A 12047-nucleotide genomic window follows, 5' to 3' on the forward strand; every position below is an offset into this window, starting at 1 on the left:
GGGTACTACCCCCACCAATTACTTCTCCTATTTTTATTAGGTATATGTAACGCCCATTAGTAATTAATGCCACTTAAAAACTAAGCTAGGAAGAATATCAATCAATCATGGAATTATATCTACCTGTGTGTGCTCTCAGATTTTTAATTATATTATTACCACATTTTAATTTAATTCGCGTCACGCTCTATTATTACGCTTGACGCGTACGGGCAAATTATTCTTTATATAGAAAATAATTTTAAATAAATTATTTCCTTTTTGTCTTGAATTTAAATTTAATGTCATGATACACACATGATGAATGTTAATCTTGTGCCACTGATTATGATTAAAAATTCTTTCTATGTCTATGTGAATAATGTGTGTTTTGGTTTTTGTTATGACACAGAAAGCGATAGGTGGGGATTACAAGAAGAAGAAAGAAAAGCATGAAGGTGTTGTTGTTATTGTAGTACTAGTATAGAGTGGTGGTTGTTGCAGAGACAGACAAGAGAAGTAGTGGTAGCAGTAGTTGTAGTAGCCTAGCTTGTTCTTGTTTCTCGGGTCGCGCCGCTCGTGTTTCTTTGTCGCTCCTGTGGTGTGCGGGTGTGTTGTTCTTCATCTTCTTCTAATTGCAGTTGTTGTTTTTTCAATCCCAATAACCTCAAATCTCGAGGCTTGTTTTGTTTTCTCAAAGGGTGACACGACACAATCTCTCTTTCTTCTTCCGCCATTTTCTCTAGTGTCTTGAACCAGGGTACTGCCAGCTACACCCTCCCCTTTTCCTTTGGTTCACTGCACTTTGAGGTTTGTACTTAAGGGTGTCCTTAATAGCTGGAGGGTCGGTGTTCAACTTGAATTTTTTGTGCTTTTGCTTCACATTCACAAGACGGGTACCCTTTGTTTTTCTCATTTTTTTAGTTTGATTAATTTTTTATGTTATCGGGTTTTGGTTTCGGGATTAGTTTTTTAATAATAATATTATTATTTTTTACTACTTATTTAAGTATTGGGATCCTAGGTTTGAGTTTTTACACAACATGCAAAAACCTCTTGTCATTGGTTCTTTTCTGAAGCTGTTTCTTGGTTCCTCGAACTTGGTCTCTCTCTCTCTCTCTGCCTGTTGTTTTGACATTGAATTTCACATAATCACCGAGAGGATCTCGGACCCTTGATTTTGGGGGGTTTGATTGATATTTAAGGTGTGTGTGGAGTTGAGAAATTGAAATAATTTGTGAGCTAGTTAGTTGCATTTTTTCTTTTCATGTGGGACATTTTTGTTTGAGGAGGATTATTACAAGATATGTTGATGATCTCTGATGAAGGAGATAATGATGTGTTCTTTGACTCGTTGGAATGTTTGTCACCTCCTAAACAAGACTCTCTTTTGACTAAACAAGACCTTGGGTATGAGTTATGGCTTAATGAGCCTATTAGTGTGAAGGAAAGAAAAGAACGGTTTCTACAAGAGATGGGTTTAGTTGATGCTTCTTCTCAAAACGAAATAGTGTGTTGTGAGGAGAGGATCATGGATTGTAGTGGAACAGTATCAAATAGTTGTATTTTGTCTGATGCTGAACATGTTTATGAGAAGTTGGTTGATCCCAAAGATGATGATGATGATGATGATGATAAAGAGCTATCATGTTCCAGTCAAGATCTGAGACATAGAGAAGCTGAGACACTAGAAGAATCTAATGTTATTGATAATGGTAAAAAGAAGAAGAAAAAGTGGTGGAACAAAGTTCTGAACAGAGGGAAAGTTGGATCAAAATCTGGTAATGTGGGTACGAGGAAAGCTCTTCAAATCAATGTAAGGCACAATAAGAAAAGTTGGAATGAGTTCAGTGCTGTGTATACTGGACAAGAGATTAGAGCACACAAAGGTCTGATTTGGACTATGAAATTTAGTCCTAATGGTCAGTATCTAGCAACTGGAGGTGAAGATGGTGTTGTTCGTATATGGGGTGTTTCATCGTTGAAGGCTTCAAGTATTTGTTTTGCTAAAGAAGACAGTGACATTAGCAAATTGAAACATGACATGTCTTTTTCTCCAAAGAAATGGTCGAGCAAAACCCCAGCTGTTCTTCCAAGGAAAATTCTCAAAATTGAGGAATCCCCGCTGCAAGAACTATATGGTCATTCTAGTGATGTGATGGACTTGGCTTGGTCTGATTCTGATGTGAGTTTTCTGAATCTTAACACTTTTGTCCCTCAATTATGCTATAAGCTCTATTTGTTCTTTTTGCTTCTTATATTCAAATAAAAACTGAACTAGTTTACCTGTTGCAGATGCTTCTTTCCTCGTCTATGGATAAAACAGTTCGCATGTGGAAAATTGGTTGTAATCAATGTTTAAAAGTTTTCCATCACAATGATTATGGTAAATATAAGATCACCTTCTTTTCTTATTAATGTATTTGCAGCATATGCTTACTTCATTTTCATAATTTACTGCGATGTGAAGTATTACATCATCTTTATCACAGAAGTATCACAATAACTGTGTCTCTATTTTAATTGGAAACAGTGACATGCATTCAATTCAACCCAGTTGATGAAAATTATTTCATAAGTGGCTCCATAGATGGTAAAGTCCGAATATGGGGAGTACATGAAGAGCGAGTTGTCGACTGGGCAGACGTACAAGATATCATAAGTGCTATAAGTTATCAGCCAGATGGGAAGGTATGTTATGGATACTTTACTGAATGTATCTTTTCAGAATTTTGTTCCTTTTTTACCTATTGCATTTCTGGTAACTTTCCTTAGTATGATTTTTAACCTATTGCTTTTTATTTATGCAGGGGTTTGTAGTTGGTTCCCTTTCTGGTACTTGCCGCTTTTATGTTGCTTCAGGTATTTACTTATGTGTTACTCATGTGACATTTCTATAGTTATTATGAATACAATGCAAAAGGAATATTGACATGTTGAAAGTAATTTTTAATTTGAATTTTATGATTTTAGGTAAACAATTCCAGCTTGAGGCGAAGATTCGTGTCAGTGAAAAAAAGAGATCATCTAGCAACAAGATTACTGGCATTCAGGTTTTTCTTCTGAAAAAGCTTCACTGCAAACAAAGAGTTCTGCTTTTTACTTCCTTAATTAACAATGGAACACCCAATTTCATTGCAGTTTTCCCAGAAAAACCATCAGAGAGTTATGATCACATCACAAGATTCCAAAGTTAGAATATTGGAAGGCCATGAACTTGTTCAGACATATAAAGGTAGAGCACTAAGTTTTGATACTTCAATTGTTTGATTGGCATTGCAAAAAGATCTTATTTAAGAGCTTAGTTTTGTTATTTCTGACCTAGGCATTGTAGTTTAGTCCCCAAACGCTCTCTATTTTTTATTTGCTATGCATGTCTCGTCATTCTAAGGGTCGTCTTCTCTTTTAATTATGGTAATATCTGTTTTTCTGTATATTTTAAATTATGTAAAAATAAATAGTGGCTTGAATTTGTTAAATTTTTTAAACACATTGCATGATATTGCAGCTTGATCTGCTGTCCTTCCACTGTCACATACTTCTATTTTTAGGCTTCAGCAATGTTTAAGAAAATATATTGCTTTCAGTTTAAGACTTGACCTGTCATATGTATCCAATGAGAATCTTTCTCTTTCCATTTCTCTTCAAGGATAGGTTAGAAGTCTAGATTGTTGTTCATGGGCTAAATTACTTCGGTAGTATAATGTAGGAATTATCGGTTATGGACCTTGTGATTTTGAATCCTTCAGATCAATATAATTATGCATTCTATTCTTTTAGTCTTCTCATATAGTATGTATGCTTTAACTACAAGCTTTAAAGGTTTGTTTTAGCTATTCTGCGTGTAATTGTATATGTGCATTCCTTATCTGATACCCTGTTTTTAACTCAATTGTCTACATTACTGACACTTGCTTTAAATGGAATATTCAAAGTTGTCTGATCATGCTACTACAATTTGCAGGCCTTTCAATGTCAGGAAGTCAGATGTCTGGTTCCTTTACATCAAGTGGAAAACACATAATTTCAGTCGGAGAGGACTCCCGTGTGTATATTTGGAACTTCAATGACTCCGAAGGTTATTTTTCCAAACAGAGAAAAACCGAGAGTTCTTGTGAGTACTTTCGCTCCAAGGGGGTTACTGTTGCAATACCTTGGTCAGGCATGACTGCAGAAAGAAGCTGCTCTCTCAGCGATTTTGCCAACTATTCTTCCGAAACTCAACGACAATGCGTTAGAGAGTCTGAACGTTTTTCTTTTGGTAGTTGGTTCTCCATTGATGGTTCATGTCGAGGTTCTATGACATGGCCCGAAGAGAAACTTCCCAGTTGGGATTCGCCTCTTTCAGAAGTTGAATCTGATGATGAAGAGCTATGTCTTAAGAATCTATGCCATGACAATTGTGTGCCAGAATCATGGGGACTATCAGTTGTTGCAGCAGGTCTTGATGGAACGATCAAGACATTTCACAACTTTGGATTTCCTGCTAGGCTTTAAGACTCTGTCACTCATGGCAACTCTGCATGTTTAGTAATACAGCGACATTGCGGTGAATGTGAAACAGGTAGATTGATCTTCACTCCAGATGTATGGTATCACCGTTTTATCATGGGGACTATCAGTTGTTGCAGCTGGTTTTGATGGAACCATAAAGACATTTCACAACTATGGATTCCCTGCTTTGCTTTAAGACTCAGTTCTCATGGTAACTCTTTGCATGTTTCGCAGAGAACGTGAAACAGGTAGATCAAGCTTCACTCCAGACGTACGGTATCACCGTTTTATCATGGGGACTATCAGTTGTTGCAGCTGGTCTTGATGGAACCATCAAGACATTTAACAACTTCGGATTCCCTGCCAGGCTTTAAGACTCTCTCACTCATGACAACTCTGCGCATGTTTGGTAACACAGTGACATTGTGGAGAATGTGAAACAGGTAGATTGAGCTTCACTCCAGACATACAGTATCACCGTTATACTGTCGGTTTCCAAACTTACAATCCCTCAAATTCAAAGCTCTTTGAATTTTGCATTTTCTTAGTGGCTTTGATTGGTAAAAGTTGAAACATTCCTAAAGGAGTTTTCAATTTCAAGGCATTGGATTCCCAATATAGCATTGCAAAAAAAAAAAAAAAAATTGAAGCACGGTGCTTAGCTAGAACTTAGAAGTAGGATTTTGGTCATAGGTAAATTCATGTTAGATGCAAAATCTTCTGACATGTTGAGGATTTGTACATTTTATGTTAGTATGCCACTGATTGAAGTGGCCTGCTTGTAGAGTCAGGCCACAAGAATTGTGTCGCTTTTTTGTTTTAACATTTTTTTGTGTGAATATTAGTTAACTTATACAATAGATACAGATTTATAAAAAAAAATAAAAATTGTTGAAGTTTTGTTAGCCACTTTTATTAATGTAACAAATTTATTAGCCATTTTTTAGCGTATGAAATTAAAAATAAAAAGTGATATGAGTGTGAAACTGTGAAGGGCTAGAATTCAAGGTGATGTCGACGATGATGATGGTTTTGAGTGGGGATTAAATCAAGGACAGAGTTGCTTTCTTGACCAAAAATAAGGAATCCCTCTCTCTTTAATTATAATATCATTTTGTAACATTTGTTTGTCTTCTCGTATAAGGATCTCTACAAATTTTTGTAGGGTAACGAGTGTCCTATCTTAGTACATTTGTTAAAAAGTAGAATGTTTTCATTTGAGTCAATAATTTTTTAACTTTTAAAAAGTTGAATTCACCATTTTTCTATACAATATTTTCATTTTTGTTTTTTTAACCAGTGATTTTTTTTGTTACAATTTTAACCAATGATTTAAGGATAATTTTTTTAACATTTTTCTTTCTTTATATGTATTATTTAATTTTCTCTAAATATACGCAATGTTTTGCATCCTCCTAAAATTTTACCTTTCGTTTTTTTGTCCTAATGGTTAGTTTATATTCGTGTTTTTTATACTAAAAAGTGGTTCATGTTAATGTCAAAATTATGATAAGTTTTTGCTCAAGATATATTGAACGCTCCTGGTTATTTTTTATTTTTTTTTTGAAGAATGAACGCTCCTGGTTATTAAAATGTATTATATCCAACCTCTATGTATTATATTATCATGTTATGTTCAAGAAGGGTTAAGGACATATAAAAAATCAGCAATGCTATTTGTCCCGAAGCTTTTTATGTCTATTAAGAACCAATTTTTTTTTGATGAAAACATCTTGCTCTATTTTTTAGGAACTAAAATTAAAAATCGGTTCTACATTTTGTCACTATTATCAACAAAGAATAACCACCGTTTTAGAATCATTGAATTACTAATACATCTGGCCGTTTTCTTGCGACTTAAAATTATCTTTAAAATAAAATAAGTTGGGTATTCGAGATTCAAACTCTGTCCTTACATATATTATGTGATGTCCTTACCAACTAAATTAAACTCGCAGAGACAGTTTTTTTTTTTTTTTTTACTTCCGTACAATAGTGATAGAATGAAGTACTTCATCCGTCCTAAATTATAAGCAAAAAAAACTCATTTTCTTTGTCCCAAATTATAAGCAAAAAAGACCAATTTTATCATATTTAATTATATTGTTTCAAAAAATTATCTTTTCCAAAGGAAAATTAAATGCAAAGTGCATTCAATTTGCTCTCTTATTTCAAAGATAACACAAAAAACCATGTTACAAACTACTACACCCTTCGGTCACTAATATAAGCAAAAATCCAATTTCTAGGTCATTCAATTAATGATGTATGTGGTCTTTATTATAGGCTACATACATCATTTATTGAATGAACCTAGAAAGTGGATTTTTGCTTATATTAGTGACCGGAGGGTGTATGTTTTAGTTTTCTTAATAAGTACTCCCTCCGTTCCGTTTTATCTGAGCCAGTTTGATTTTTCACACATATTAAGAAAAATGTATAAATAAAGGGGAAAGTGAAATATATTGTATTGGAATGATGAAAGTAGTATTAATTAGAGTTATATTGTATTGGGAATGATGAAAGTTGTATTGAAAATTGAAATGACTCAGTTATTTTGGGACACTTTTTTTTAGAAAATGGGTCAGATATTCCGGGGCGGAGGGAGTATGATTTTTTTTTTTTTATATAATATGAGATGGAGGGAGGGAGTGTATTATTATGGACTAACTTTTGGATTTGACTAAAAACTTAATTAACCAATTTTTATTACCGAATTGATATTAATTTCACCCATCCTTAACTGGTCTAATAAGAAAAAAAAACATGGATGAACTAGGCGTACAAAACGACACGCGGAGGCAATAAGCGACAAAGAAAGTTTTCGCAAAACAAAACCTTTGGTTAAACCCTCAGCTCAAAGAGATTGCAGTGTGCAACAAACTCGCGACGCCGCTTCTCCCCTCCCCTGCCACGCGCCGCCGCCACCGCCACTGGCTTTTTGATACAGGCTGAGCTTGAGATCCTCTTCGTTCTTTTCTTCTTGTATCATCTTCAAAGACATTGTAAGTTCTTTTCTATAAGCTTATTCATTCCTTTTTTATTTATCACCACCCATTTAACCCCTTTGTTGAAATTTTCATTCTTTTTATGTGGGCATGGTGTTTCTCTTTTAAATTATAGAAATGCAATATGATTTACATATTTGATTTATGTATTTCTATAGTTTTATTTTGACTATTGGCAGTGTGGTGGAGAGATAAAATGTTTGGGAGAGCAATTTTAAAACGCAGCAAGGAAGCATGTTTGATTCACAAGCTCACTGGGAGGAAGACCGCTACGCCCACAATTCCTTTCTCTCATCCTTCTTCTATACAACAACAATCATTCAAGTTTTTTAACCCTTCCATTTCCACCCATTTCTTTCGTACTTTCCGATCCCATAATATTCCTAAGGTACTTTCTTATATTCTATGTATGCATTTATGTAGTATATTCAATTTATGATTTTTATTATTTATTTTTAGTTAAACTAAACACCTAATTCAACTACTTACCCAAAACTTGATCATGTATGTCATCAGAGAGATGCTTCAATTAGTGGATTTAGATGGGAGACTTGTGAATTTGATGACCAATACCATACCCTTTATGTTTTCAATGTTCATCAATATTTTTTTGAGCAATCTACGTGTTATCAAATGGTGATTCAATATGAGTCAAGTAGGTAAAAACAAACATTTTGTTTGATTTATAATTACAAACAACAAAGATTTACGGATGGATATTATCTGGATGCACAATCATGAACAATGTAAGGGCTGCCGTTGCAGTTGGGTTAACATGAACTAAGAAGATCACTCAGTCGTTTAATTGTACCATTTTGTATTCTAGGGATTCAAAAACTTGCAATCTTGGAATTTGATATTGCCAAATAACAGAGGTTTCAAAAAAGTGATGTGTAAAAGATGATTTGAGATTTTAAATTTAAACTCATGAGATGTTACTGTTTTAAAAACTTATAGTCATTGAATTGAAAGATGTTTAGTTGAATTGATTTTTATCTGTGAAATGTCAATGGCATTATGGGAAAATAGTTTCTTTGGTTCATGTTTTTATCGCCAATGTTTTGTGTGAATGTTTAGTATGTATATTGGCTTAGTTCTGACTTATGAGAAAACTGTTGTGGTGCTCTTAGGGTCATCGTGTTTCTAAGACGGTGTCTGCTGGGGCCATACATAACGAGGGGTTGAAACCGCTTGTGACAGGAGGTTCTCATGCACAGAAGGTGGTCGGAATATGGCTCTTTGGCTCTGCTGCATGGGTGTTTACTATGGTCATACTTGGGGGTTTAACCAGACTCACCAGATCTGGTCTTTCAATGACTGATTGGAAATTCACGGGTGAGTTCCCTCCTTTGTCTGATGAGGCGTGGTTGCAAGAGTTTGAGAAATATCAGCAGTCGCCTGAATACAAGCGGTAAAGTGCAAACACTTGCTTCACCTGAGCAAAATCATCTGATTGTGTGTTTAATGCTATATAGATGAGATGATAAGTAATAAGATAAAATGGATAATGTTAAAAAAAAAAGATAAAATGGATAATGATTTATCAAATTGATTTACATATTCGGAACCAGCTTTTTGGAACTGTGCAAAGGAGCAAATTTGTTTCTTAATAAAGTAGACTGCTAGTTATAATTTTAGTATTGACTGTGTATTTGTTATGAAAATCAAAGGATTGATTATGTAGTTTATACTAATGTTATGATAACACTTTGTTGCACACTTTTTTGCAGGGTAAACAAAGGGATGAAGATTGAAGAATTCAAGTTCATATATTGGATGGAGTATGGACATCGTATGTGGGGGAGGGCCCTTGGACTTATGTTTGTTTTACCGTATTCATATTTTCTTCATAAAGGGTATATTACATTGAGATTAGCACTAAGAGTTTCTGCTTTGTTTGGCCTGGGTGCCGGGCAGGGTCTCATTGGCTGGTGGATGGTTAAAAGTGGTTTAGAGGTTGGAACATAAAGAAAATAATATGTTTGTTTCAAGTCCAATTGACTAACTCATCCAGATTCTAATACCATAGTTTCTTTTCCTCAGGAACCACCAACTGAATATTCTCAGCCAAGAGTAAGCCCTTATCGTCTCGCAGCTCACCTCACATCAGCATTTGCTATTTACTGCGGTCTCTTTTGGACTGCACTTTCTGTTGTTATGCCTGAGCCACCGGCTGAATCACTACCATGGGTCCGTGGGGCTGCTAAAGTAAAGAGACTTGCGTTGCCTGTCAGCTTACTCGTTGGTCTTACTGCTGTCTCTGGTGCATTTGTTGCAGGAAATGATGCTGTATGTTAGTTTGTCGAACAATTTTGATGCCTATTTTATTTGTACTTGTAATGATAATTGAGTGGTTGGTGAGGATAAAAGATAATCATTCTGTTTACATGTTGATTGTCAGGGGCATGCATTTAATACTTTTCCGAAGATGGGTGATACATGGATCCCTGAAAACATTCTTGAAATGAAGCCTCTGATTCGAAATTTCTTTGAGAATACATCGACTGTACAGGTATTATCTATGCTAATTTATTGCTGAAAAGTTAAAAATTGCAGTACGTTTGTTTCTTGAATTGTGATCTGGTTGTCCTTTTATTTATTCGGAAAATAGTTTTTTGAAGGTAGTAAATTAGCAATACATTTATTTTTGTAATTATGGTTTTGCAGACAATGTTTACATCTCAGACGTCAGCAGTTCTTTCCTTTGTTACTTAAATTTTTTTGAAACTTAAACTGGACCGCCATTTTGCCTATCCGTGGAAATTTAACAACATAAATTTTTAATACATGTTTTGTTTTAACAGCTCAATCACCGGATCCTTGCAACTGCAACCCTAATTTCAGTGAGTGCCTTATGGTTGTCAACAAGAAAACTGGACATACATCCTGCAGTCCGGTCTGTGATCGGAGGAATCTCTGGCATGGCATCTGTTCAGGTTGTTATTTCAATTCTCAGTTTTCTATGATTTGTACCATTTATCGTTAAATATTGTTAGACCATTTACAATGGTCACCAACATTAAACACCCTTCAACACCCACTTTTTCAATTCCCAACACTCCACATCATCTTCTCTCTCTTAATTCAACACTCATTCAACTTTAACCTCTCCAATGGTTTTTTTTCATTCAACACTCTACCCCACCACCTTTTATTTCTTATTCTTATTTAATTTTATATTTTTGTTTTTATAATTACATAAAATTACAATTATCGATTATAATTAAATTAAAATAAAGAAACACTTAACATTTTTTTTTGTAAAAACAAAATTTATTTAAAAAATTTATTTTTATTTTCTCAGACTTTTTTGTGTGTTTGTATTTTTATTTTCTCAGACTTTTTTGCAATTTTTTTTCCTTCTACCCTTCAATTGAAAAAAATTGATGGATATGGCCCCATGTTTGATAAACAATTTGGCGAACAACAGCTTTTTTAAATTTTTTATTTGATGTTTGATAAATCATTTGGCGAGCATCATTTTCTCAATTTTGCTGTCCAACTGCGCGCCGCCACGTGGCATTCTGTGGCAGATTAAATGGTGTTGAATCTGTTAATCATCTCTCTCTTCCAGCGCCTCATTCAACACAGCTTCAACATGCATTGGACTGCTTTTTCTTGTTGAATGTCAGGTTCAACAGCACCATTGCACATAGTCTTAGGATCCTTCTGAGCGGAATATTGATTAATATTGTGGGGATGCTTTACATGATGTACTTGGTTTGTTTGGTTACAGGTCACCTTGGGAATTACGACCCTTCTCTCATATGTACCTGTTTCATTGGGTACCGCACATCAAGCTGGAGCCTTAACACTTCTGACTTTTATGTTACTGCTTAATCACACGGTTCGAAGGCCATCCTCGGCACTTCTCAAATCGCTGCCTCAGGTTGTCAAGGCAAACTAATTTGCAATAGTTGAGACTATTATTATTCAGGCTAAGCTTGAAATTGAGCTCGTTGTCCAATTGTCCACCAACCGAATTTTTTATTTCGTTTGTACATTTGAAGCGTGAAAATCCATGATGATGCAATTGATATGATAATAATGTCATCTATCATTTATGTAATTGATGCAGAAAATCAGTGTAGTAAATCATTATGTACTGTAAAATTATACATTTTCAAGGAAGAGGAGTCTAGAATGGCTGGTTGTTTAAGGCACATAGTAAAATTTTCAGTCGAATATTATTGATGATGGTTAACACTTAACATGATAATATATCATGTTAACGTGATAATATATCATCTGAGTCAGCAACAAGATTAATTCAGATTGGCAGTTGACTTTTCAGAAATGTTAAAATTACTTTTCACTATATAGCGTAGAAAGACTGGATAAAAGAGTGTGTTTGGATAAAGAACTTTAACTGGGGAATGTAATCTTTTGGAGTATTTGAATTGATTTGGACTAAATTTCACTGATTGGGAAAATATTTAATTCATTTTTGAAATTCAAGATATTTAGATAAGAATTTTTCTTTTCCAAAATTTGAAGCATTTAAAATAACACCTAAATTACAAAAAAAAAAAAATTCTGTCATTTTCATAACACGCGTTTCTCACA

General features: G+C 34.4%; 2 protein-coding genes across 3 annotated transcripts; both read left to right on the forward strand.

The window, feature by feature from the left end:
• Positions 1-439: 439 nt before the first annotated feature.
• LOC146941661 (Transducin/WD40 repeat-like superfamily protein) lies at positions 440-5361 on the forward strand. The gene is made up of 7 exons (XM_085755481.1): positions 440-2164; positions 2275-2365; positions 2513-2670; positions 2790-2841; positions 2953-3032; positions 3121-3214; positions 3944-5361. Exons 1-7 carry the CDS (start codon positions 1286-1288, stop codon positions 4474-4476), a joined length of 1887 nt encoding a protein of 628 aa, XP_085611607.1. The 5' UTR covers positions 440-1285; the 3' UTR covers positions 4477-5361.
• Positions 5362-7286: 1925 nt separating this feature from the next.
• LOC146941662 (heme A synthase COX15-like) lies at positions 7287-11644 on the forward strand. 2 transcript variants are annotated; one of them, XM_085755455.1, is made up of 8 exons: positions 7287-7478; positions 7661-7869; positions 8612-8892; positions 9212-9437; positions 9525-9770; positions 9883-9993; positions 10286-10417; positions 11218-11644. In XM_085755455.1, exons 2-8 carry the CDS (start codon positions 7678-7680, stop codon positions 11386-11388), a joined length of 1359 nt encoding a protein of 452 aa, XP_085611581.1. In that variant the 5' UTR covers positions 7287-7478; positions 7661-7677; the 3' UTR covers positions 11389-11644. The 2 variants fall into 2 exon arrangements, with proteins under 2 accessions (XP_085611581.1, XP_085611582.1); XM_085755456.1 differs by having other exon boundaries at positions 7287-7458; positions 7671-7869.
• Positions 11645-12047: the final 403 nt, after the last annotated feature.

The sequence above is a fragment of the Medicago sativa genome, chromosome 3 (genome assembly GCF_051527215.1).
Source record: "Medicago sativa cultivar Bolivia chromosome 3, Bolivia_mono, whole genome shotgun sequence".
In the NCBI taxonomy this organism is placed as follows: Eukaryota; Viridiplantae; Streptophyta; class Magnoliopsida; order Fabales; family Fabaceae; genus Medicago; species Medicago sativa.

Bases quoted from the DNA above. Each gene is read 5' to 3' on its own strand.
- LOC146941661 (XM_085755481.1), top strand. From the start codon at position 1,286: ATGTTGATGATCTCTGATGAAGGAGATAATGATGTGTTCTTTGACTCG. The intron at 2,671-2,789 runs GTATGTTATGGA...TTATTTATGCAG, and splicing joins GTTATCAGCCAGATGGGAAG to GGGTTTGTAGTTGGTTCCCT. The intron at 2,842-2,952 runs GTATTTACTTAT...TTATGATTTTAG, and splicing joins CCGCTTTTATGTTGCTTCAG to GTAAACAATTCCAGCTTGAG.
- LOC146941662 (XM_085755455.1), top strand. From the start codon at position 7,678: ATGTTTGGGAGAGCAATTTTAAAACGCAGCAAGGAAGCATGTTTGATT. The intron at 7,870-8,611 runs GTACTTTCTTAT...TGGTGCTCTTAG, and splicing joins GATCCCATAATATTCCTAAG to GGTCATCGTGTTTCTAAGAC. The intron at 9,438-9,524 runs GTTGGAACATAA...TCTTTTCCTCAG, and splicing joins TGGTTAAAAGTGGTTTAGAG to GAACCACCAACTGAATATTC.